General features: G+C 35.5%; 1 protein-coding gene across 1 annotated transcript; it reads left to right on the top strand.

Annotated features, from left to right (window-relative positions):
* The first annotated feature begins 443 nt into the window (after nucleotides 1–443).
* LOC145252773 (DNA-directed RNA polymerases I and III subunit RPAC1-like) lies at nucleotides 444–25,518 on the top strand. The gene is made up of 2 exons (XM_080112687.1): nucleotides 444–1,140; nucleotides 24,842–25,518. Exons 1-2 carry the CDS (start codon nucleotides 504–506, stop codon nucleotides 25,219–25,221), a joined length of 1,017 nt encoding a protein of 338 aa, XP_079968813.1. The 5' UTR covers nucleotides 444–503; the 3' UTR covers nucleotides 25,222–25,518.
* The last annotated feature ends 399 nt before the right edge of the window (nucleotides 25,519–25,917 follow it).

Below are 25,917 nucleotides of genomic sequence, written 5' to 3'. Positions count from 1 at the left end.
TTGTTTTTTGACAACTTTTTCGAATCTATGTGTACAGTAATACAAACCCAAAAATTCTATTTATATTATTTGATTTTGGAAAATAAGTTCAGCTTATTTGTAAACTGAACGATCACTGTTTCCATGGATAAAAACCGGTGAATCGATATGATGTGTCCCTTTCGTTTTTGGTTTGAGCTGTTTTGGGTTCGAGGTTAATCGCCATCTAAACTCCAATCTTGCCTAACTTATTTGCCTTTGGTAACATTCATTTATTGTATATTTGTTTTTCGTCACATTTTATTTCGTTGGCCCCTGTAAAAAATACCTAAGAGTTTTTTTTTTTTTTTTTTTTTTTTTTAAATTTCCAATTTAAATAATTTGTGTCGGGAATAGTAATGATTACCTAACGTTGGAAGTTTTTTTTTCCTTTTTTTTTTTAAATATAAAGGGAGATAACTCCGCTTTACATTTAGACACGTGGGACACAAAAAAATACAACTTCCGGCAGAAAGACGAGCAACATGGCTGATATCCAAAATAATATACGCACGAGGGTCACTTTAAATGAATATAGCGTAGGAAATACACACAGCACGGATTTTCCCGGTTCTTACACTGGATACGACGATGCTTTAGATCTGCGAAAATTCCAGAAGAACTTCCGGATTGATATAATTCGTTCGTTTGATGACTACCTCGAATTCGATATGGTCGGAATTGATGCCTCGATCGTCAATGCTTTCCGGCGTATTCTCCTGTCCGAGGTTCCGACGATGGCGATCGAGAAGGTCTTTGTCCACAATAACACATCCATCATCCAGGACGAGGTTCTTGCGCACAGGCTCGGCCTCATCCCCATTTTTGCCGACCCTCGCCTATTCGAGTATGTCAGTGAAGGGGACGAGGAGGGCACACCGAGCGATACGATTGTGTTTGATTTAAAAGTGAAATGTACCAAAAATCCCACCGCCGACACAACAGACCCGGACGATCTTTATAAGAACCACAAAGTTTACAGTCGACACCTGAAATGGGTTCCGATTGGGAACCAATCCGACTTGTTTAAAGAAGGGGACATTCGTCCCGTGGATGACGATATTCTCATTGCGAAACTCCGGCCGGGACAAGAATTGAATTTGCGAGTGCATTGCGTGAAAGGTGATTTTTTTTTTTTTCTCATTTTTAATTAATTTACTATTATTGGTGGTGTTTATTCAGATTGGCGCTTACGGCGGCAATTAAAAGTAAAGAAAAGTTTGTATGATGATGTCCGTATCAGTCGCAGAACGAAGATGAAATATTCCAAAAATCACGTTATTTGATCAAGTAGTTTTCTTTGTTTCTTTTTTATTCAAGAAAATCAAAGGTTTTTTGTTTTTTTTTAACGACCTCCCCCAGCGTAGTATAAACACCCCAACCACCTCATTTTAAGAACGGCTTTCAGAATAAACACTCTCCCAACCTCCCCATCTTAAGAACGGCTTTCGAGGTTGGGGTGGTTATTCCGAAAACCGTTCTTAACATGGGGAGGTGGGGTGCTTATAATACGCTGGGGCACATCGTAAAAATTTACCAAATCCAATTTCACTTCGTGCCCTTAAAGGAAGTTAAAAGTACCGGTGATGGTAAAAATTTAAGGGCAGACAACTGATTTTCATTTCATTTTGTTTTGGGGGGGATAATATCGGAAACGTAAAGATTTAAAACTAAGTAATTTATTAACGTGTATATATATATATATATATATATATATATATATATAATGAATTTATTCCAAAAGTATCGCAAAACAAAATCAAATATATATATATATTTATTATTTGACTGTGTTTTGCGATAATTTTGGAATAAATTCATTATACGAAAGTGCATTACTGCATTGTTACCTAAATGCGAGTGGCGGATAATTTTCCCTTTTACCAATTTGGTATCCCCAAATATTGTTTTTAAAATACAGTACAGGCCAATAAGTCTCCTGTGCGTCATGAGTAAGTTGCTGGAATCTGTGTTAAATAGAGACGTAATCAACCATCTCAGCAAAAATAACCTTCTTAGTGACACACAATATGGTTTCCGTTCTGCTAGATCTACAGCAGATGTGCTTACAGTTATATCTCATAGGATTATAAATCTCTCGACAGAGGCAACCTTTCTAGGGCAATTGCTCTTGACATACTTCACAAGATCTCCAGCTATGGTATAGCTGGAAATGTCTTCACAATTATTAAATCATTTTTCTCTGATAGGTTTATAAGAGTAGTAGTTGATGAGCAAAAATCAGAAGCTCACAGTATTAATGCTGGAGTCCCTCAGGGGTCCATCCTGGACCCAACTCTTTTCCTGATCTGCATGATCTTCCAAATCACATCCTTACATCATTCGTAGACATTTATGCTGATTACACTACCATCTTTGGTAGCACATCTAAGACAGTAAATGACCAAGTTCTTATGGATTCTCTCTCCTCTGATCTTGATCATGTTGTACAATGGGGAAAGGAGTGGCTGGTTACTTTTAATGCATCTAAAACCAAGCTTCTATCTTTACATAATTAACGTTCTGCTCCCCATCTGACATCAATTAAAATGAATGGCTCTCGCCTTTGGGTGGCCTCAAGTTTTGACAAGCTTCTGGGCTTGACCTTTACTCCTAATCTTAAATGGAGCACGTACATCAAATCTGTTGCCAAGGCCACTAGAAAAATGGTCGGATCCTTCTATCGATCCAGTAGATATCTCACTGCTGATGCAATTCTCTATCTGTATAAGAGCCAGGTAAATCCAAGGATAGAATATTGTTACCACATCTGGGCAGGAGCTGCTAGAAAGAACTTCTCCTACCTTGATAGGGTTCAAAATAGACTTTGTAGCCTCGTAGGAGATGTCCTTTTCTCTTCGCTGCAATCTCTATCTCACAGAAGAGATGTTGTGAGTTTGTCTCTGCTTTATCGTTATTTTCATTGAAAGTGTTCGACTGAGCTTCAATCTATGGCCCCCCCTCGCCAAACTTTTACAAGAAACACTCGTCTAGCTGAAAACACTATCAATAATTTCCCCCACTCTTTATCTGTGCCTAAACTTAAATGTAGATTCTATGAACAAAGCTTCTTTCTTAGAACTGCATGCCTGTGGAATTGTCTTCCGTTTTCCTGCTTTCCAACTGACTACAATATGGTTGTCTTCAAGTCCAACGTAAACAAGTTCTTGATGAGCCATTCCACTTGTTAATAAATTTACCGACTTTCCATTAGTAATGATTATTTTATTGTCCAACTGACTACTGTACACTCTTAACCCTTATCCTCGAGTGGTCTCTGGGCCTTGATAAGTGGTTATGCTTATGTAAAAAAAAATTATCCACTGACTCCTACCTTTATATATTTATATATATATTCATATATAATGTCCTTAGTTAGCAGCAAGCACATGTTCCCAAACGAAAGTTCTGTAGCAAACCCCACTCTCCTCAATGGTTTACTTCTACTTGCGCAGCTGCCATATGCTCAGAGGCAACATCCATACCACAGATTTATCCAGCATAAGTCCAGTATGAACTGGCAAAAATTTATAGAAAGAAATGGCGACAGCTAAGATAGAATATACTGAAACCACTGGAAAACTCAATTAAGTGCAGAAATTAGGAACGTGTGATTTCTGGAAAATTTACAACAGTGTACTAAATTATGGGCAATCACAATTCCCCCACTATCTAACAATTATGAGGTTGTTTGCATGGCAACCGAGAAAGTTAACATGCTTGCCTGTCAGTTTACCTCAAACTCTACTTTGAACCCAGCAAACCACTCCCGCCCTGATTTTCCTTTGCAGACAGAAACCGCACTAAATGATCCGAAAATCACCCCTTCTCAAGTACATGATATCATAAAAAACCTAAACACCTCAAAAGCATGTGGACCTGATCTCATCCCAGCTGTACTATTACAAAAAATGCTCCGGCTGAGATTGCTCCAATTCTCTCCAAACTCTTCAACAAATGCTTTAACGAATTATGCTTTCCTGCCTCCTGGAAAACTGCTTCTGTCATAGCAATTTACAAGAATTCTGGCGAAAGAACTGACCCATTAAATTATTGCCCCATTAGCATCCTCCCTCTTTTCGCCAAAATATTTGAGTCCATAATTAATCAAGCTCTAGTCCACCCCCTTACAGTTGCTAAACTTCTGTCCGACCATCAATATAAATTTAGGCAAGCCCATTCTACTGCAGATATTCTAACTGTAATCTCTGTATATACCATGCACTGGATAAGACAGGGGAGGGCAGGGCAGTAGCCCTAGATATATCTAATCCTTTTTACAGGGTATCTCAGGAAAATCAGCTCCTATGGTATTACTGGACAAATACTTGACATAATTAAGTCCTTCTTAAATAAGAGAAGAATCCAGGTTGTCCTCAATGGTTGTATGTCTAAACAATATGATATAAATGTGGGTGTACCTCTGAGGTTGATTCTTGGACCTTTATTATTCCTGATATTTATAAAAGACCTCCCTGATAAAATAGTTTTGAGATTGGTGTATTTGCTGATGACACCACGCTTTATAACAGGCACGAGGTGAAAATGAATGAACACATCCAATGTAATAGTGGAATGGGGTCAAAAATGGAAGGTAACGTTCAAAGTTTGTTTCTTTTAATAATTACAAGAAACCTTTTCAATCGCTAATAGTTATGGTTAAAGATACATTACCTGAAAATTCTTCTTTCAAACTCCTCAGCTTAACGTTCACAGGGAACATGAGTTAGAACAGATACATCGAGAACATTGGCAAGGCTGCTACGAAGAAGATGGGCTCTCGATTGTGCTAGAAAGTTACTTACACCTGAAAGTATCCTGTACCTCTACAAGGTCACTATTCACCCATGTATGGAGTATTGCTGTCACATTTGAGCTGGTGCATCTGCTACTAGTCTCTCACTCCTGGAGAGGGTACAAAAGAGAGTCACCAATCTGATAGGTCCTGAAGCTTCAACCTCTGTCCCATCGACGAAATGTTGCATCCCTCTGCCTATTTTACAAGTATTTTACTGGTGGATGCTCTGACGAACTACAAACCCTTCTGCCCTCTCAACATACATACCCCCAATGAACCCAACCAGCAGCAAAGTCCCACCCCTACACAGTAGAGATCCCTAGATGTAAGAAAACCTTCTACTCTAATAGTTTCTTCTCTAGAACTGCTAGACTTTGGAATCCACTTCCGGGTTCCTGCTTCCCCAACTGTACTGATATGCAGAAGTTCATGTGTAATGTGAACAGACATCTTTCTGCTCAACTCCCTACATAGTATCCCTGCAACTTATGTCCCTGGTAATAATCCCCTACATCAAAGTGGCACTGTGCCTTGTTTGGGATGAAAATATAGCAGTTTACAAGAATTCTGGCGAAAGAACTGACCCATTAAATTATCACCCCATTAGCCTCCTCCCTCTTTTCGCCAAAATATTTGAGTCCATAATTAATCAAGCTCTAGTCCACCACCTTACAGTTGCTAAATTTCTGTCCGACCATCAATATGGATTTAGGCAAGCCCATTCTACTGCAGATATTCTAACTGTAATCTCTGTATATACCATGCACTGGATAAGACGGGGGAGGGCAGAGCAGTAGCCCTAGATATATCTAATCCTTTTTAGAGGGTATCTCAGGAAAATCAGCTCCTAGTAGCAAAGTGGCACTGTGTCTTGTTTGGGATGAAAATGTAATTTAAAAACATTTTTTGAAAACGTCGCTAAGAATTTTTTAATTTTAGGAAAGGCAGATAACTCTGTCTGTCCTAAATTAGTGTTGGTTAAAATTCAAGCAGCTTGTTATTTTAAACCAAGTACAGTAATATATAATTTATTGTTTTCCTTTTTCTTTTCGTTCAAAAAGCTAGAATTCATTTAAAAAATACTAAACATTACTGACAAATTATTTAAAAGGAAATATCATTCAGAAATTATTTATAAACAATTTAGGGTAACTTATGCAACTTGTTTTTCCTTCCCATTTGTGACCTATTTGTGTTCAAAAATGTTTTAAAAAAATTTAAGCATTAAATACAAACTTTTATTTCTATAAAAAATCAATCAAAAAAGTAAGTTTGAACAAGATTGTAACAAATTCAAGCAAAAAGTTGAATACAAACATTCATTTCTATCAGAATCAACAAAAAGAGGTTTAAACATTATAGGACTGTTTAATACAACAAATAAGACGTCCAAGAATGTTATCATTTTTATACATATTTCGCCATGAAACTCAATTATGTCAGATTGGAACAGATCGTCTGCGGTTCCATATTGTCTTTTTTTTTTTTTTTTTTTTTTTTTTTAATTACATTTTCACCCCAAACAAGGCAAATTGCCACTTTGGTGTAGGGGGCTACTATCAGGGGCAACAACTACTGGGGTACTATGTAGGGATTTGGGCAGCAAGGTGTCGGTTCACGTTACACTTGAACTTCTGCACGTCAGTACTGTTGGGGAAGCAGGGACCTGGAATGGAATTCCAGAGTCTTGCGGTTCTGGGGAAGAAACTATTGGAGTAAAAAGATCTTTTACATCTAGGGACCTCTACAGTGTGGGGGTGGGATCTAGTAGCCTGTCGGGTTTGTCGAGGGTGCTCGCGTCGTGGGGGCACAAGTGATTGCAGTTCGTCAGAGCATTCACCACTAAAATACTTGTAGAAAAGGCAGAGGGATGCAACATTTCGTCAATGGGACAGAGGCTGAAGCTTAGATGCCAGTTCAGGGCCTATCAGGTTTGCGACTCTCTTTTGAACCTTGTCAAGGAGCGAGAGACTAGTAGCAGATGCACCAGCCCAGATGTGGCAGCAATACTCCATACATGGGCGAATGGTGGCCTTATAGAGGTACAGGATACTTTCGGGTGTTAGTAGTTTTCTAGCACGGTAGAGAGAGCCTACCTTTCTTGCAGCGGCCCTGGCAATGCCTTCAATGTAATTGTTCCAACTCATGTTTCCTGTGAACGTTAGGCCAAGGAGTTTGAAAGATGGACTCTCAGATAAAGAGTCGTTGGCCATTGCTATTGGTGGTAGGGCAGGTTTATTGTAATTATTGAATGAAACTAGTTTAGTCTTGGCAGCATTGAATGCGACCAACCACTTTTGTCCCTATTCCACCACAGACTGGAGGTCTTCCTCTAGTGTTTCTGCCATGTGTTCATTCGTCTTCCTGTCGTGCCTGCCATAGAGTGTAGTGTCATCAGCATATACACCCATCTCAGAGGCAATTTTGTCGGGGAGGTCATTTATGAATATCAGGAACAATAGAGGTCCAAGGATAGAACCCTGGGGCACTCCCGCATTTATATCATATTGTTTAGATGTGCGACCGTCGAGGACTACCTGGATTTTTCTCTTATCTAAGAAGGATTTAATTATGTTAAGTATTCTACCAGTGATACCGTATGATCTGATTTTACTGAGGAGACCCTCATGCCATACCCTGTCAAAAGCCTTAGATATATTTAGAGCTACCGCTCTGCCCTCCCCCGCTTTGTCCAGTGAATGGTATATACGTTCAGAGATCACAGTGAGGATGTCTGCTGTGGAACGGGCTTGTCTAAATCCATATTGTTTGTCAGTCAGTAGTTTAGCATCTGTAAGATGATGGACTAGAGCATGGTTAATTATGGTCTCAAATATTTTGGCAAAAAGTGGGAGGAGGCTAATGGGGTGATAATTTGATGGGTCTGTCCTTTCGCCAGAATTCTTGAATACTGGTACAACAGAAGCAGTTTTCCAACAGCCCGGAAAGCAAGCTTCATTAAGACATTTGTTGTAGAGTTTGGAGAGAACTGGAGCTACTTCGGCTGAGCACTTTTTTAATAGCACAGCTGGGATAAGATCGGGTCCACATGCTTTTGAGGTGTCAAGGTTTTTTATGATAGCATGCACCTGAGCAGGGGTGGTTTTCAGATCATCTAGTGTGGCGTCTGTCCGCATAGGAAAGTCAGGTTAGGGGGTGGTTGGAAGGGTCCAGTGTGGAGTTTGAGGCAAACCGACCGGCAAGCATGTTAGCCTTGTCGGTTGCTGAGGAGACAACCTCGTGATTGTTGGTTAGTGGGGGAATTGTTGATTGCCCATTATTTACTACACTGTTGTAGATTTTCCAGAAGTCTCGAGTTCCTAGTTTTTGTGCTTCAATGCGCTTTTAGTGGTTTCCGTAAATTCTCTCTTAGCTGTCGCTATTTCTTTCTTAACGTTATTTCTAGCTTCTATATACTTCAGTCTGTTTGAACTGGACTTATGTCGGTTAAACCTACGGTATGCATGCTGCTTTTGAGTAATGGCAGTTGCACAAGTCGACGTAAACCATTGGGGAGAGTGGGGCTTACTATAAAATTTCCACATGGGAACATGCGCTTCGATTGCAGTTTTGAACCAGTCAGTGGTCTCGTTTGCACATTGTTCAGCAGGGAGAGAGAAAATATTTTTCCATGGAGCATCTCTAATTAGTTCCCTGATGGCTTCCCAGTCAGCCTTATTATAATATCTCGTTGTTTTGAGCACTGGCTCTTCAGTTTTGGGTCTAGAGTTTAGGGCGATTTCAACCATTATCACTGCATGATCAGCGTTCCCGAGTGGGCTGTGGGCCTTCGTTATGCAGTCATCGGGAACTGTGGTCAAAAACAGATCTAGAAGTGATGCGTGTTGTTCTTCCTGGTCAGGGAAACGGGTTGGAAACGTAACAATTTGTGATAGGGAGTGAGATATAGCAAAGCTATGGGTTGTGCTGCCCGCTGCATCTGTGTGAGTAGAGAATCCAAGCCAGTTTTTGTGGTGGACATTAAAGTCACCAAACACATGTATTTGTGCGCTAGTGTCGAGGGACAGTGCCGTGTCTATGCTGTCAGATACTTTGTTTATTATGGAGCAGTCCTGAGTCGAGGGAGAGCGGTAGAGAAAATAATAGTAGCTAATGTTGTGTTGCACGTTTAGTCTAAAGCACATAAAGGCTTGATCATCTGTTTCTAGGTTTGTTTCTCTAGTCAAGGGAAGGGTATTACGAATGTAAACTCCAAGTCCGTGCATATGTCTGTCAGAGTCCTTACGGCAGAGTGGGAGATATCCAGGCATGTTAAAGTGGTTAGAGGGAATGGAGGAGTGTAGGTTAGTCTCACTTAGTGCTAAGATATCCGGGGTATTTGTTAAGAGAAATGCTTCAACATCAGCTAAGTTAGTTCTAAGCCCACGGATATTTGTGAATGAGAGCCTCAAGGGAGGAGGCAAGTTGAATTTGTTTGTCCCTAATCCTGGTTTAAGCTTATTTTTAGATTGTACTGTCGTCATATTTTTTTTTAAGAGTTTCGGTAAGGGGGAGCTAAACAAGAGGTTATGCGGAGCTTCAGACATGCATCACAAGTAGACCATCAGCTGACCTTTCTCCAATTAGGATTGGGGAAGCCCACCGGGGATGAGTGCAGGGTCCTTTTCCATGTGCGTCATGGCACTGCAAACAACCCGATATTATTCAACTGTTGATGGAGCAGCCGCTCTAAGCGCTACCAAAGAGTTAGGGCTCCTGTACTACCAGTCGGGAACAGCAGCCAGGAACTGTCAATCCGGTACCCTCAACCCTTTAGAAGAAGGTCAACCCAATCTAATCGCTCAGGCATATCTTATACTCAAGCACTCCCAAATGTTCAGTTTTAGGGGTGGGGCATGCTGGGAATGGGGAAGAACGGCGTTCATTGCCCTAGCCAGGAAACAAGATCTACCGCTGGGTGTTTCTGTCAAATCACTGAGATAGTGTCTCTGCGCTTGACTAATAGGCAAAGAAGGAGTATGGAAGCCGGGCGATAGACAGAGCCTATCTACTCCTTAAGCAATTTAGGTTTGCAAACCGGTGAATTTGTTTGAGTCACCAGCTCTAGGAAGGTTGTCATCCAAGACTGAAGAGGCCTCTCTCCCCCTTTGGTTTAGTTTCAGAGTTTTCCTTCTCCTAGACGGATGATCTGGGAAGACCTACTGGGTCCGTCAGCCCTGAGAGGGTTTTCTCCGCGCCTAGGTTCTAATCCAGGTATTTCTGCGACCCCGCGTTGTTAGTGTTACTGGGTTAGTTTGTGGGGGATTATATCTCTACTGATTAGTTACACTCCTCAAAGTGATTTAGGGACATGCTATTTACTTGTTAATGGATAAAGGGGGTGGGTGAAGTTTATGCAGTGTAAGCGTCTATGTTTGTAAGAGGGCTTGTTAGGGAGGAGATAATGTGATTTTAGTCTTACCCTTTTTTTTATTTTATTAATGTTAGTTTAGGTCTAGTATAGTGTTACAGTATGAGTAGGTATTAAGAATTGAGCTACGAGTTGTGCCCGAGCTATTTTAGATGATAGGAGGGTTAAGATGTAAGTGCAATATAGCATGGATAAGACAGCAAGTTTTGAGTCATGCGTAATTAGGTGAATAGATATATGGGCAGGTTTTCAGTAGGTGCGAATAGAGTTGAAGTTGTAGGTATTTTTTAGTAAGAGTCATGGGGCGTTTTGCATAACAAGGAGTGTCGTTTCAATAACGTAATTAATCGTTGCAAAACTCGAGGAGACAGTTGTGTAGTGCATATCGCTTTGTTTCTGGGTACTTTGGCTGTTAAGTACCTGCCTTTGTGTGCATAGGCTGTTAAGTCCCTTACTGGATAGGAATGAGCTGTAATGCATGCCTTAGAGATAGAAATGTATAGATGTTTAGTGATGGCTATTAAAACAGTTTGCATGTGAGGGATTAGGGGCTGGAAGTTAGCGATTCCACTACAGATGCGGAGCAATGTGGGAGTTTAGTGGCGGATAGGTTGGAAGGAGTAGATTGTTAGCGTTCAAGAGAAGAGGGGTTATTTATTTACAGATGGATTTCCATTAGGATTTTTTAGTTACAGGTAAGGTTTAGTTTGAAGACGGGAGGAAATTTTTTTTTTTTTTTTTTTTTTTTTTTTTTTTTTATGCATGCAGGTAAGACAAACGCAATCGTCTTGGAGGTAAAATGTATAAGATTTCGTAGCTAGCTATTAGGTTTTTCCCTCCCAGTTATAGGGACAGCTAGTTCGTTGGGATTTGGAATTGTAGTCATTAAGGTCAGGCGCAGAGTGTTGCATCTATTCAGAAAATTAGCCCTAGTATCACAGCTGGTATTATGTATATTGCAGTTACAAATATAGTGCCAGTCAAATTATGAGCCACGTGCAGTGGTTTGGTATGGTATGGGTATCATGGAGGACACTTAAATACAAGCAAGCGTACGGTGATTGCATATATAAAGTATACTACTTAAATAAAGTTCTTCTGTCTTCTATAGTAGAAAGAAAGGTGGTCCTAGCTCTTCTATATTCTTGCATAGGCTATTTGTTATCGAGTAGAGTTCTTCTGACCATAAAAACGGCTCGCGTGGGACTAAGTGTTAGAGACCATTTTTACGCATATGTAATTAAAATGCATTAAATAAATACATTTAAAGAGAAGGTATACACAGTTGGTAAAAGCAAAAAGAGAAATAAATAAACAAAGTGAATAAATAAATAAAAAATAAAGTAATAGAAGAAACGACTCGCATGGAAGCAAAGAGTTAAAGACAATATATGCGCATATAGTTATAATACATTAGTCAAAATTAAGAAGAAAAAAAAAAAAAAAAGCAGTTGCCATTTTGATATTAGGATTTGTTAAATTAACTTAGCTTATATTGTTTGCCCATCTTCAAAATTGTCGCGTCTGTCAGCGAGCGTAACCCTGTTAGTGTGACGGCTTCACTTCCTTTCCCCGGATTTTATATCTATTTATAGTTTATAGTGCGCACATGTGTATGGTAATTTTACTTTTTTCTTTTTTTCTTTTATTCTTTATTTTTTTTTTTTTAGGTTAAACTTCTGTCTTCTATAGTAGAAAGAAAGGTGGTCCTAGCTCTTCTATATTCTTGCATAGGCTATTCGTTATCGAGTAGAGTTCTTCTGACCATAAAAACGGCTCGCGTGGGACTTTTACTATTCTGTTTCAACTTTTCTTTGCTTGAATTTGGATCAACGTTAATTTAGGATAAACAGTTATCTGCCCTTCGTAAAATTTTAAAATTCTTAGCAATTCTAGTTTAGGACATTACCATATATATATATCTATATATATATATATATATATATATATATGCGTTCTAAATTAGGTTTTATTGTTGAGCACTTTTAAGTTGAAATGAAAGTCAGTCACTAGCTCGCATGCGTAGATCATGCTGTTATAATCATTAGATCACTATGGACAGACGTCTCGACACTTAAAAAAAAAATGAGCACTTCTACAGTATTCGGGCAAGCACCATTGCTAGGGGGCAGTAACTCCAGTTTCTTCTTGATCAAATAAATAACAAACAATATTTTTTTCCAAACGCAAAAATATTTGAAAACCAAAACATTTATTGTATAAAAATTTTATAAAAATCCAATGTTTTTTTAATCACAAAATTGTTTTGAAATTATATTTTCTTACGCAGACTTTTCAATTAACGGGTGTCAGAAATATACTTCAATTCAAAAAACGCTTCGAAAAAAAAAATTTCAATGTTGCTTTAATTCAGAAAAATGTTTCATTTAAATTATAAATTGGTTGTTGACCCTTCAAAGTTGCTTTAATTCGAAAAATGTTTTGTTAAAATTATTTATTTGTCCAAAATAAGCAAAAAAATATTTATTTTATCCAATGTTGCTTTAATTACAAAATTGTTTTATTAAAATTATATTTTCTTATGCAGACTTTTCAATAAATGCGCCACCTGGTGACAGTTTAGTGAAACACACCAAAAACTATGGCGCTCGCTTGAATACTGTCAAATTGCCAATAAATGTTTAAATTTCAACAATATTTCTTGTGGTTTAAGTTGGCCAATAGGTTTATTCCTTGTTAATGGAGTCAGAGATGGCTTTGTGGTGGGGCTCCAATTTCCCTGCACTGATGATTCCGAAAAGGATGAAACACTGTCTGTAGGTATTTAAAAATTACAATAGTAAAAATTGTATATAAATTTTTGGTTGACCTGTACGAGAGTGAACCCCAAAATGCGTTTTTTTTTTTTTTAATTTTTTTTTTTTCCGACGATTATCATAGATACCAGACTTAACTATCATATTAGCAGAAAAAATAAATAAATTTAATGAATTTTAAGAAGGCGGTTCACTTTCTCGTTATAATGTTCTACTTATAGTAAGTCAGGTAGCAATGAAGTAGAACATTGTAACAAGAAAGTGAATCCACTTCTTAAAAAGTCATTAAATTTTTTCTTTCAAAATTTTTTCTGCTATATTGATAGTTAAGTCTGTAATCTTTGGAAAAATGTGGAGAAAAAAAAAACACTGTTGTAAATTCTTGCCAATTGCCAAATATTCCATAACTATTAGAAGATATCAGTGAATGCAATTTTTTTTTTTTTTTTTCATCTCTAACAACTTCCGGCCAAGGAGAGATAACTAAGGAATGCGTTGGAAAAAAGCAAAATTTTTAATTTAATCAGTCATCACAAGTTGGTGTCTGGTCGACACAGATCACAACAAAAAGCTAAGGATAATTTGTTATGTTCGTTATATTTGCAAATTGGTATTGCTCTTGGCTTGCAAGGTCACTAGGACCCCATTTTGTATGCAACAGCTGATATTCTTAAGCGGTCATCTGTCTAAAAAAATCCAGGATAAATCAAAAATAAAAAAAAAGTGGTTGATTTTTTTCTCATATTTTCCAATCAAAAACACTGTTTAATTCACGCACAGGTTGCTAAACTGCTGGCTGCTAAGTAGTGCTAGGATGATTCCAATATTCCGATACAATTACCGATTCCGATTTTTTTTTTTATAAATGTCTAAATATTAAACTATAAAAATGTTATTTTGTCCCGATTACCGTAAAAACACATCATAAATGTGCATGCATTTTCTTAAACGTAAAACACACTTGTGATGGGGAGATCTACAGATTTTAGTTTTACTGGAAGTTTAAATCAATAAATATTTATTATTTTATTATTACCACAAGCAGTGGAAGATATTTCTTAAACCAAAATCAAATAAAAAAGATAATTTCATCGAATCGGTTTTGGCATCAGAAAATAGGCTCTAATTTTTCTGATTCCGATAACCCAAAAGACTCAGATTTTTACAATTCCGATTAATCATCCCAACATTACTGCTGAGACACTTCATCCTTTAAAACCTTTATGCTTCCCGACAAAATTCACCAAAGTTACACCTGATGATCCCCCCCCCCACTTTTCATGAGTTGTAGTACACCTCCAGAGCACTGTACACAATCATTTCATTATTATTTGTACTCACTAATTCTTACACAGTAATCATCAGAGATTACTCACTAATATATATATATATATATATATGGTTATTAAGCTACACAGAATTTTCTGCATTTCATCCTCCCGGGGGTTCCTCAGACTATTCTCTGAAATTGATGTTGCTTCATGTTTTTATATATGCTAGTAAGTCAATCAGATTCTTTGTTATTCATGCCCATTCATCATAGATAATGGAAGCAGATATTTATCAGACAAGTGTTCACGTGACCTAATTCATCTGTTTTATTTATTTATATATATATCGGCTCTATGGACAAATTTATCTTTAGTTGACCTTTGACAACTAAATATTTTTGTTTACTAGCCAAATAGAAAAGTAACTAACCAAACTCACATGATTTTTGGAATATGACATCTTCGTTCTGTGACGATAATGTACATAATAACGTTTTTTCTTTATTTTCTAATAAGTGTAATTCTAAATATACAACAAATTTTATATTGATACTTGAAGGTATAAACATTCTAATTTCTTCAGATGTTTTTTTTAACAGCCTCCGTTAAAACAAAAAAAGAGTATATTGGTCTATTAAACTTTTATCGTTTAAATAATTTAACTTTGTTCGTTTTATAAAAAAAAAAAAGTTGAAAAGATATTTTTCACTCAGTAGTGAGCTTTGGAAGATTATCAGTGAAAAAGAAATACAATCGCCAAAAGATAAGTGTTTTATTATTTCTAGTCGCCACTTTGAAAAATCACTCGCAAATGTGACTGTTTCACTCGCAATGTAGAGCCCTGTATATATATATAATTTCATTAGTTTAGGAGCTTATCCTGTACAATGAAGTATACATATATAATAATAGTCATCCACAGACTGTTTTACTGTATCACAGCTGTTCAGTGCAGCTAGACTAGCACCCATCCCAAACCAGAGTTTGAACCTACAACCATCAAGTTCATAGTCAGCATTTCTGCCCTATGGTCCATGGGATCGATGCCACAAATGATCTCAAGTGTCTATTTATTTACACACTTGATCGCTGCTATTTACAGTGCTCAATTTGTTTGTTTGCAAATAAAGAGCTTTGTGTTACACAAAGCAAGCAGTGGTTGAAATCACATACCACAGTGCTCTACCCAAGGAGGAGAACTTTATTATATATATATATATATATATATATATATATATATATATATAATGTGCATGACTATAAATGCTCCCTATCTTGAGTTGAGCATATTAGGGAGTGAAATAACAAACTGCTACTAGCATAAAAAGTAATGTTTTTTGTGTAAATAAATTAGAGCTTAGGCATTTGGACAATGTTTAAACATTATAAGTAGGCATATCCATCTCAACAGCAGCCAAATGTTGAAATGATGAGAAGCACTGACTGCCGCATTGGTGTTCGCATTTCAATTCTGGCTTGAGGTGCGAGTTTAGCTGCACTGATAAGCTGTGATACAGCGAAACAGTACTGTATGTGGGTGATACACACACACACACACACACACACACACACAAACATTATCGTTTCCTTTGATAAGTATCGATAATCGAAAAAATCCGATGAAAGAAGGAACAGACGATTTTAGTTAACACCTTATACAGCCTAACATTACAAGTGCATTTCAGAAATTTTATTACCTCACAAACAGAAAGGTCCAGCATAAAAAATCAACAGTAGGTTCTTTTATATGACGGGGTGTATTTGAAATTAATGTTTCCATTTAGAGGTCAATTAAATCATGATACTTGACTTCATTTTAAACTATAAGTCAGTATGAAAATAATTTTATACAATAAACAGTAGGCTCTCTACAGTGCAATGTAAACTACAATGTCTTGTAGACTGTCAGTACGGGGAGGCATATGAAGTTTTATCTCAGTGCACCACAGTGAGTCCCCAACTAGAGTAGGCAATCAGTAGATTTGATTTAAAAAAATTGGTGATTTCTCTGGTTTCGATGACAATAAAACAATAAAATATGGAAGAGTAAAACATTCACTGATCTTCATTTAATCTTGGGCAATGTCGAGTTTCCCTGCTAATATATATATATATATAGCTAATGGCAACAGATATTTATCAGACAAGTGTTCACGTGACCTAATTCATCTGTTTTATTTATTTATATATATATCGGCTCTATGGACAAATTTATCTTTAGTTGACCTTTGACAACTAAATATTTTTGTTTACTAACCAAATAGAAAAGTAACTAACCAAACCCACATGATTTGGGGAATATGACATCTTCATTCTGTGACGATAATGTACATAATAACGTTTTTTCTTTATTTTTTAATAAGTGTAATTCTAAATATACAACAAATTTTATATTGATACTTGAAGGTATAAACATTCTAATTTCTTCAGATGTTTTTTTTTTTTAACAGCCTTCATAAAAAAAAAAAGGAAGAGTATATTGGTCTATTAAACTTTTATTGTTTAAATAATTTAACTTTGTTCGTTTTATAAAAAAAAAAAAAAAAAGTTGAAAAGATATTTTTCACTTAAATATACAGAAGGTCAGAAAAGCATTGGTACCGTCGGTTTCAAACCGACGGTACCAATGCTTTTCTGACCTTCTGTATATTTAAATAAATAAATAATAAGCTTTTATATCGCAAAAAGGTTTTTTCTTTGTAATCGAGCACTTTGTTGGAATTCTTTCCCAAAAAACGGTAAACAAATATATATATATATACTAGCAAAAGTACCCGTTGTTGACTGGGTTTAAAAACAGCCTACAGAAAATGGACTCTGATTTATGAAAGTATGATAGGTTATGAAAAGGAAGGGTTGTAAATTTGGGTTCAATTTGGGGGTATCAAAACCAAAGCAAAATATGATGAAAGTAAAAATAAAATAGATAAACCCCATAATTTATTACACCATACCTGTTCACACTGAAACACTTATCACAATATTCTCTGGATCTATATTAAAAAACCTTGTTAAACTTTGTGACATATTTCCATTCTATGGAGGTCAGGTGCGAACGAACACCCCATAATTTTATTATACCATATTTCTTCAAACTTAAACATAATTATCAAAGTATACTTACGCAGATAGATATGAAATGTCTTTATTAAAGTTTGTGCCTATTTCCATTCTATGGAGGCTAGGCGCGAACGCAGACGCCACAATTTTATTATACCATCTCTATTTAAGTTAAAACATACTTATCAAAGTATTCTTATGTACATCTATATCAAAAACACTTGTACACGTTTTTTTTTTTTTAATTTTATAATTTTTTATTTCCATACTTTGTGGACCAGGCAAGAACGCAGAACCCACAATTTTAATGAACCACCATTCTGCCAGATCAAACATATCCATTCCTGTGTCTCGATACATCTTCTATCATTATATGTAATCAGTTTTTTAAAACATATCCATTCCTGTGTCTCGATGTAATCAGTTTTTTTAAATAGTCAACCATATAGGAGCCTATTCGTGACCAGACATACACACACACACACACACACAGACATTCAGCTTTATATATATATATATATATATATATATATATATATATATATATATATATATATATATAAGGAACTTTGTGTATGAGTTTGTTCCTTATGGACTCAAAAATGGTTGAGTCGATTTTTATGAAATTTCATACAAAGGTACTTTATATGCCTGGCAGTGTTCTTAGATAGGTTTTGTCTAGAAATGTCTTTGATAAGTAATAATAATCGAAATAATTTGATGAAAAAAAAGTCAACATCTTGCACAGCCCACAAGAGCATTTGAGAAGTTTTATGGCTGCATAAACCGACATATAATATCAAGAGTAGGTTCTTTGGTATGATAAGGAGGCGTTCAAAATTAATGTTTCTGTTTAGAGCACAATTGAACCATGATACTTGACTTTTTCATTTTAAACTTTAATTCAAGCTATTATATATAAAAAATAATTTTATAAAATCAACAGTAGATTTTCTACAGTGGCATGTAGACTACAATGTATTGTAGACTAAGTCACTGCATGGAGGCATGTGAAGGTTCCTCCTGGTGCATTATTATGCATCTCTAACTAGAGCAGGGCAACCAATCAATTTGATTGAAAAATGGGTGATTTAACCGATTCCAATGAAAATGAAACATTCGTTGATCATCATTCAATCCCCGTCAACATCGGGTTTCCCTGCTAGTATATATATATTAGCAGAAAAACCTGACACTGCTTGGAATTGAATGAGGATTACGACTATACTTTTTCACGATAACACCATATTGTTTTAATTCCTTTTACTGTCCACCTCTCCCCGTTTTGCCCCTAATAAAGTCAGAAGAAGCTGAAATGTTTGGAAACTTTTGGACTCGGTATCTTATGCATATTTCACTTAAAATCGATTGGTTTATATTTGACTAGAGATTTTTATCCTAGATCCCCCCCCCCCAAAAAAAAAAATCAACAACGATTAGACCCCTCCCCTCATCAACAGAGAATTAGACCATTCCTGTAATGATCCGCTCCCTGTTGATTTTGCGGTCGGAGTTTAGTTCTGTGCAGTTCTAGAAGGTCCACCCTCTCAGGCTTTGCTTTCTCTCTTTGAGAAGGGGTTAGTTTATTGCTAATCACCTGTGATGCCTTCACCGGGGAATGCAGATTAGAGAGACCCTCCTCAGGGGTGCTGACTTCTCAATCCCACTTTTCAAACCTGGTGTCTAAGTTCTTGCAGTGGGAGAGAACTAAATACCTTCACTTAAAATCAAATATACATATTCTGTCCCAATGGGTCACTTAGAGGTGAAAGCATGTAGATGTTCAGCACATAGAAGGACTCCTTCCATTGTCTGAAGAATTTTATGCATATGATTTAAATTTCATTAAAGACCACTTTCATTGTCTTCTTCAGAAAATATATATGATTTAAATTTCATAGAAATAGGATATATTTGAAGTTTTAAGGTGGATGTGAGTTCATAGCCTTTTTGGGGGTGGGGGAGCATTTAAACATTCGAGAACACTTCCATTGTCTTCCTCAATAAATCTAATATATAAACAGCTATATGTCTGTCTCCATGTTTTCAAACTCTATCTCTTCCGAAACTAAAAGTCGCAGAGCGGCACTAGGAGTCTCAAATGATTGGATTTTTTACGGACCGTTCTTTTATGGGTCTTTATACTGTTTTTAAGGGGTAAAAAATGGGTCAAACTTGAAAAAAATCTTTATACATTTTGTACATTCATTTTAGTTTATTTTTAAATTTTTAATCAGTTTATATGCGTGTCACATTGGTACAGTGGTAACGTCACCAGCTTTGAATGCTACAGTTTCGGTTTTGATTCTAACTGATAGCGTCTGAATACTTTTTTTTTTTTTTTTAAATCACAACTCTATAATAATAATATATATATAGTGTATTTTATCCCCAGGCAAAGCCGGGCGCCCCCTCCTCTCCCGCTAGTTTTACATAAGAATACATTTTTAGATTTTATGTAGAGTCTCTAACCTTTCTTTCTCTAAGGAACATACAAACCTTTAGTTATATATATCATATTTGTAATACAGCTCTCTATTCCAGTAGCTTCTTTCTAAGAACTGCAGGTTTCTGCAACTCTTCTTGTTGACTTTTTTTCCTTCTACAAAACAAAAGCCCTTAGACATCTTAGCAATAATCATTTTTTGTTCTTATGAGCTCCTTGCATCAAGTGGCTTTAAGTTGTGCCTGGAGTGATTTCCATAAAAAAATATATATAGAGAGAGGATAAATAACATGCAATGCACATATCCAACTTCATGTGCATATTATATTTATGCATATGTATAAATATTTTGTTCTATTAAACATTCCCATTTTGTAGATAGAAGAATGTGGGGTGACCTACTGGAGACCTACAAAATAATAAATGAGATTTCTAAATATAGCAGACATTTTTTTCATTATCTCACACTGGTAATTTATCGACATAAATGAGTACTGGCAAAAAATGTTTTTACAAAGGTGTTTTGAGGTTAATCTAAAAAGAAACATAAGAGAATTTTATCTGTATATTTGTATATGTGCTTGTGTGTCTTTGTATATATATATATATATATATATACACTTGTGCCCGATATTATTCATACCCCTCGGATCTTTGAGATTTCTATAAGAATATTGCTCAAACCAGAAGGTAGACAATATTAAAGGGATTTCAAACAATAAATCAAGCATAAGCATTTAATTTAAACTCAACAAATAAATAAATTATGCAAGTTTGAAACATTATACAAAGAAAAACAATAATGGCACTAGTTCAAAATTATTCATACCTCTCTTACTAATAGTCAATAGCATGCCCTTTATTCTTAATAACTGCCTGTAACCGTTTTGGATATTTATCAACAAGGTTTTTACAAGCATCAACACTGATTTTTGACCATTCTTCAATGCAGTAGTTCTCCAAATCCCTCAAATTTCTAGATTTCTGCTTTTTAACCTCAGTTTTCAATATGTGCCAGAGGTTTTCGATAGGGTTCAGTCGGGACTCTGGCTAGGCCATTCCAAAACATTAATTTGATTATCCTCAAACCATTTCTTGACTATTTTCGCTGTATGTTTTGGATCATTATCCTGTTGAAGGACCCAGTTTGGTCCTAAATGGAGCTTCTCCGCATCCTGTCTAATGTTTTTCTGGAGTATCTCCAAATATTGCTCCTTCTTCATGGTTCCATCTATCTTGACCAAACTACCTGGACCACTAGCCGAAAAGGAGCCCCAAAACATTAGGCTACCACTACCATGTTTCACCGTGGGTATGGTGTTCTTTGGGTTGTAAGCTTCTCCTTTCTTCCTCCAAACGTAAGAAGCATCCATATGGCCAAACAATTCAATTTTTGTTTCGTCAGTCCACAAAATACTTGAAAAAACGGACTCTGGAGAATTCACATAGGTCCTAGCAAACTTTAGACGTGCTGCAAGGTGTTTTCCGGTGTGAAATGGAGTCCTTCTCGGTCGTCTTCCTTTCAGACCATTTTCATGCAGAGTCCTTTGCAATGTTTGCCTTGATATTTTTATGCCAGAAGACTCCAAATTTTCTAAAATGTCCTTAGTAGTGGTGGTTGGATTTGCATTAACACTTCTTACAATATTCCTGGTGGCTCTAGCAGACAGTTTCCCTTTCCTTCCTCTACCAATCAAGTTGTTTGTTGTGTGGTGGCTCTGGAATTTTTTGATGATGCTCTGTACTGTTGCTGTAGGGACCTCAAATTTCTTGGAAATTGACTTGTAACCTAAACCATCCTTATGTGAATTCACAATTTTAGTCCTAAGATCATTACTAAGCTCTTTTTTCTTCCCCATTCTAATAATTTTTATTCTTTTATTGGTTTTCAGTTGATATCATTTTAATTTCTGAAAAATGCAAAAAACGAAATGAAATTAATCAAAGGTTGTATAAAAGCATTCAAAATAAGAATCAAACAGGAAACAAACAGTCAGAAACTCGATTAATACTGAAAAAATAAGGGGGTATGATTATTTTTGAATATTGCAGATTTTATAAATAGCTGTATATTTCTTTTATTACAAGTATCCCGAGATTTTAAAATGACGAAAATGATCAGAAGAGGTTTATTAAGAATATGTATCAATATGGACGTAAACAATAAATTCTTACAAAGTTACACCTAATAAACTCAATTTTCAAGGGGGGGTATGAATAATATCGGGCACAAGTGTATATATATATATATATATATATAACACAAAGCTTAGTTTTCCTTAAAAGGGAAATGGATTCCATATTGTTCATTAAAAAAAATGTGTTTTTTCTCAATGTCTGAAGAGAGGCCGTTCTTGTGAATATTTTCAAATGATATAAGGTTTAAACTGTCGAATGGTCCGAAAACAATTGTACCTATTTACTATGCCTCCCCACGGGACAGAGTTAGACACCAGGGTCGTTTTTTAACGTGGAGAAAAGGTACAAAAATAAAAATTGTCTCAGTCGTGAAGGATTTCTCCTCCACCGAAAGAGAACAAGAAATAGAAGTGCAGCATCTGGAGAACAGGTACTACACTTTGATCTTGACCAAAAGGCCAAGGAAGATCAATCCAACCGTTGTTGTCTTGATTTTGTGAAAACACACACACACACACACACACACACACACACACACATTTGAGAACCAGTCGTCTTCAATGACACATAAGCTATATTACATCACCTGGCGAGGACTTTTGGTTTTTGCCAATCAATTGTCTGAAACATTAGCATGTTCAGTGTAGCGATAATGTAATATTTGTCTATATAAATAAAAATATTTTTATATATACTTTTCAATTTTTTTACTGGCGCAGAACCCTCATGAAAACATCTCACTGGCTCATGGAACCCCTATGCAATAATTTAGTCATCTTGTGCAAAAAACAGCATTTAAAAAATAAAATAAAATGAAAATACTCATGTTCAAAATATTGTACATTTTCATTCTTAAATATTGGGTTGTGTTTTTGACAAACACACACAAAGTTCATCTTCCACAGACAGCAATTGTGCTTAATGGTTGCCAGAGATACTAATGGCATTAACTATATAATAAGAATATATAAAAGGAAACCTGATAATGGCAAGACAAATTAACGTTAAATGTAACGAGTTTAATTATGTAAAATTTAGTATATTCAAACAATATTTTCTAATGCATATAATAATAAAATAGATTTTAAAAATTGAATTTAACATTCTGTGTATTTGTTTGTTGTTCTAATTTAGAAATTGTGGAACCCCCTGGGCTGTACTGGCGGAACACTTAGGCTCTGCGGAACCCTGGTTGAAAAGCACTAGTCTAGTGACTAATGACACAGACTGACGACCTTAGTGTACCAAGTTCGAACAGTTTGTTCCACAAAAATTAATTTCACTTAGATTGTTGATAGCCTTCACATTCTGTAATCCTTAATGCCTTTTAAGAAATAATTTTGACTAGAAAAACATCAGGGAAACCAATGCCAACAATCTTTAGATTCATACGATATGATGATAATGATGATGATATTAAAAAAAAAAAGTATTTTTTACAATTTTTTTTAGATTACTATAGAAAAAAAATTAAAGAAATCAGGATATAAATCCTGGTTTGTTCAATTTTTAGATAGGAAATTCTTTTTTATTTATTTTTTTTATTTTTTTGTTTTTATTTTTTTTATTTTTAAGTTGGAATATCAATCTATTAGATTTATTTAATTCCGAATTCAATCTTTTTAATAATTTCTATCTAAATACTTTTACATTTTTTTCCAAATTTTTTAGATGAAGATCAATAATTTGTATCACTTGGATTACTGTTCTCATCTTGGTTGTTATTAAGATGAGAACAGTAGTCTAAACTATGCAAATAATACCTCAATCCTCATCTAAAAAAATTTCAGAAACGTGTTACATCTGTACAGACCCAAATAAATATGAAAATAGAAATGACTTGATGCTCTTTCCATTTATATTTTGAATTCTAACAACTATGATTCATTGAAAAAAAATTAACAAAAATGTTCATTCCACCACTCACCAATAATAGTCATTGTCAAGATACATCCTAAGAAGATTAGAAATTACATCAACCAGAACATTGTAGGAATAACAGCAAAGACGAGAACAGTAGTCTGAACAATCCAAATTATATATATCATTATATCGTTTGGGGAAAATGGGACATCTAAGCATGAACTGAGACCATAAATAAGACATATCTAAATGCTTTTGTGATCTTTGTGTTTTCTTTTTTAATAGGAATTGTCATATTGTTTGGGGAAAATGGGACATCTAAGTATGAACAGAAACAATAAATAAGACAGATCTAAATGCTTTCGTGATCTTTGTACTCTTTCCTTTGTAATAGGAATTGCAGGCTTGTATTACTAGATTACACATAGATTCGAAAAAGCTGTCAAAAAACAAATATATAACAAGTAAATGTTATCAAAGGCAAGATAAGTTACTTTTCTACCTAACTGGATATGTTTTTAGTGTTTATATTTAATGTAACATGTTTATTCAGCTCGAAAAACATAGTGTTTACTGATGTATTGGAAAATTAAAAATGGCACCCGACTCACTGATGAACATGTAAGTTTGGGAAAATGAGTTAAAAATAAAAAATTAGACAAAATACTGTTAAAAACCCACCGGATATATGCCAGCCTACATCATGGTAAGGTATATTGAGTGAGTTTCTAACAGTATTTTGTCTAGTTTTTTATTTTTAACTCCTTTTCCACAACTTACCATGTTCATCCGAGAGTCAGGTGCCATTTTTAATTTTCCAATACATCGGTAAACACTGTATGTTTTTCAAGCTGAATACACACAAAAAAATATTTAATTATGTAGAAAAGTAACTTATCTTGCCTTTGATAACATTTATTTGTTATGTATTTATTTTTTGACAACTTTTTCGAATCTATGTGTATGGTAATGCAAACCCGGAATTGCTATATTGTTTGGGGAAAATAAGACGTCTAAGTATGAACTGAAGTAATAAATAAGACGTATCTCAATGCTTTCATAATGTTTTTTTTATCCTCTTCTCTTTCTTTTTAATAGGAATTGGCAAGGATCACATCAAGTTCTCTCCAGTGGCAACAGCTTCTTACCGTCTTTTGCCAGAGATTACTCTCCTGGCGCCGATTCAAGGGGAAAAGGCTGAACGTCTCAAAAAGTGTTTCTCGGCAGATGTCATTGAGATTGACATTGTAGATGGCGTCAAAACTGCTCGAGTGGCTCATCCTCGAAAGGACACTTGTAGCCGTGAGGTTCTCCGGCACGATGACTTGAAGGATCTTGTACGTCTGACCAAGATCCGGGACCATTTTATTTTCTCTATTGAATCGACAGGGGCCCTTGCCGCCAACATTTTGTTTTCTGAAGCCGTAAAGATTCTCATGAAGAAATGCCAGACATTCCTCAGCAAAATCAAAACATAATTTTTTTTTTTTTCTTTTTTAAATAAAATATATGCAAAAAAAAATAAAATATATGCAAAAAAAAAATAAAATTTTGTATAATCTTTTCTCTTATCCCAGTAACACATTTTCACAATTGCTAATTTTATACATATACTAGCAGGCTGCCTGCCATTGCCCGGTTGTAAAACATGCATAAATATTATATTTTAATTAATGCAGATTTCCTGTTTATTATAAGCAAAAATATTGTAGGTATTAAATGTAATGTTAAATTCCTTTTAAAAAATAGAAATAAACGAATTGGAAAGAAACTGAGACATGTGTATGTGAGCCTTGTCTTTTTCTTTTAAACAGTTCACTTCTTGTAAGTAAAAAAAAAATGAAAATAAAAAATAATTGAGCTGAGAATCAAAACCTAAAGACAGTGAGTCAAATACGATAAACATTAGACCAGCTTGACACAATCTTTAAAAAGTGTTTTCAAACCTACTTATTTTTAATATAAATAACCTTGTGTTTTATGGCCGTGCATGCACATTCATGAAACAGTTGGCAAACCGACATAAAAATCTGATGATTCCCAAGTACCAATTTTTCAATTTTGATAGATTAGCAGCCCTTTCTTTCCAGATGAAAACTGTTTAAAAAGTTTTCCACATGTCTGAATACCCTATATACCAAATTTCAAGTTTGTAGACAAAAAATTTGTTGAGT

This window comes from Euprymna scolopes, chromosome 29 (assembly GCF_053919585.1).
Source record: "Euprymna scolopes isolate OS-2025 chromosome 29, ASM5391958v1, whole genome shotgun sequence".
NCBI classification, from domain to species: Eukaryota; Metazoa; Mollusca; class Cephalopoda; order Sepiida; family Sepiolidae; genus Euprymna; species Euprymna scolopes.
Note: the sequence above shows the minus strand (reverse complement) of the source record. Positions and strands in the feature narration are given on the sequence as shown.